Consider the following 1,478-nt stretch of genomic DNA (forward strand, 5'->3'; position numbering starts at 1 on the left):
ACGCCGGACTCCTCCCTGATAGCCACATGTTTCACTCCGGCATTCTCGAGCAACTTCAATACCGGCTGCTTTAAAGAATCTGCTATCTGTATATAACCCAAGCCAGTGGCCAAAAAGGCAGCAGAATCCATGGGAACTTCATCCACGCAGTCATCCCCGACGAGAAAGCCCATCATGTCAATGGCTGGCGGGCCCAGGCCACTTAGCCAAGTCGAGACGTACCTCAACGGACCGTCCTGTCTCATTGGATAATCACCACCAAAGATAAGACGACCAAAGCCGGTAGTATTGAGGTATATCGTGTATTCTTTCTTAGTGACGATACCCGCTATCAGGAGCACGTCAATGAATAATGGGTACCGAGGAGAGAAAACGCCATGCAATGAAAGCCCCAGAGATGCCCAAGGAGTCTTCTCGGGGCTTGTGACCAGGCCAAACGGGACATTTCCCACATTATCAATATGAGCAAGGTGGCTGAACATGGTGACTTCTCTTCCATCGTAGAACTTGTACGTCGAAAGGGGGCCGGGCTCGCATGGTTTGGGAGAACAGCCGAAGCAATGATAAATTAAGTCATGACAGCCGCCTGGCTTAACCCTTTCATACTGAGCTCTCCACACAAGGAACGTTCGAGTGGACCCTGTGTCAACTGCAAGGTTTACCTCTTGGCCGTTGGGGTAGAAGGCAACAAGGAGCTGATTCCATTGGCTGCCTAGTCCTGGCTGCGCCACGGAGATTGGCTTGATATACACCTTTTGCTCCTGGGACGCGATTGAAAAGTATATAATACCAAGAAGAGTGAGCGTAGTTGGAATCATTTATGATGGATCTCTACTTCACTGAATCCAAGCTGAAGCAGGCACATCACAACACGCCATGTTGAACACGGTACGGTATCGGCAAGCGTGACGACGAATGCGCACAATGAAGGCAAATGGCCGCACACGCCGGAACCTCTGGGCTCAACACCTTGAGTGGTAGAACATGCCAGCAATGTTGGCCCAACAGGTTCAAATGACATGAAAGGCAACTCATCGGGTTAGTTCACTCGAGCCATCACGGTCAGAGCCGTGGAGGAGATGGTTTTGCTAGACAGAGATACCGCCGCCTGATTGCGCGGTAGCTAGCTTGAAATTTCGCGTGACGTTATATGTTGTAGTTCACCATTGTGTCGTTCTTAGTTGATTCACTCTGAGTACGCACCAGTGTAAACTTAGCACTCCGAGTGGGAGTTTCCCACTCGTCTGTTCGGTGTAGGGAACCGAGAACGGTCATCCTACACCATTGGTCGTAGTTTCGTTGTCTTGCATTAGACATGTCCCTTATACAGTTGCACGCATACGTCATAGGCTCTCCGCGCCTTTGTGAAGTTCTAGCCTAAAACTTCACATGAAACTCCCAGCTTGGGTGTCAATACTGGAACAACATTTTGACACCAGGATAAGTCTGCTGCCAGGGAAGTTGCGACAACAGGCACT

At 50.1% G+C, this 1,478-nt stretch overlaps 1 protein-coding gene across 1 annotated transcript; it reads right to left on the reverse strand.

The window, feature by feature from the left end:
• On the reverse strand, nucleotides 1-843 carry Pmar_PMAR022683 (hypothetical protein; the record flags this gene model as incomplete). The annotated part of the gene is made up of 1 exon (XM_002775058.1): nucleotides 1-843. A coding segment is annotated over exon 1 (818 nt), but the record flags the coding sequence as incomplete, so codon positions are not given.
• Between the last annotated feature and the right edge of the window lie 635 nt (nucleotides 844-1,478).

The sequence above is a fragment of the Perkinsus marinus genome (genome assembly GCF_000006405.1).
Source record: "Perkinsus marinus ATCC 50983 genomic scaffold scf_1104296956772, whole genome shotgun sequence".
NCBI lineage: Eukaryota > Perkinsozoa > Perkinsida > Perkinsidae > Perkinsus > Perkinsus marinus.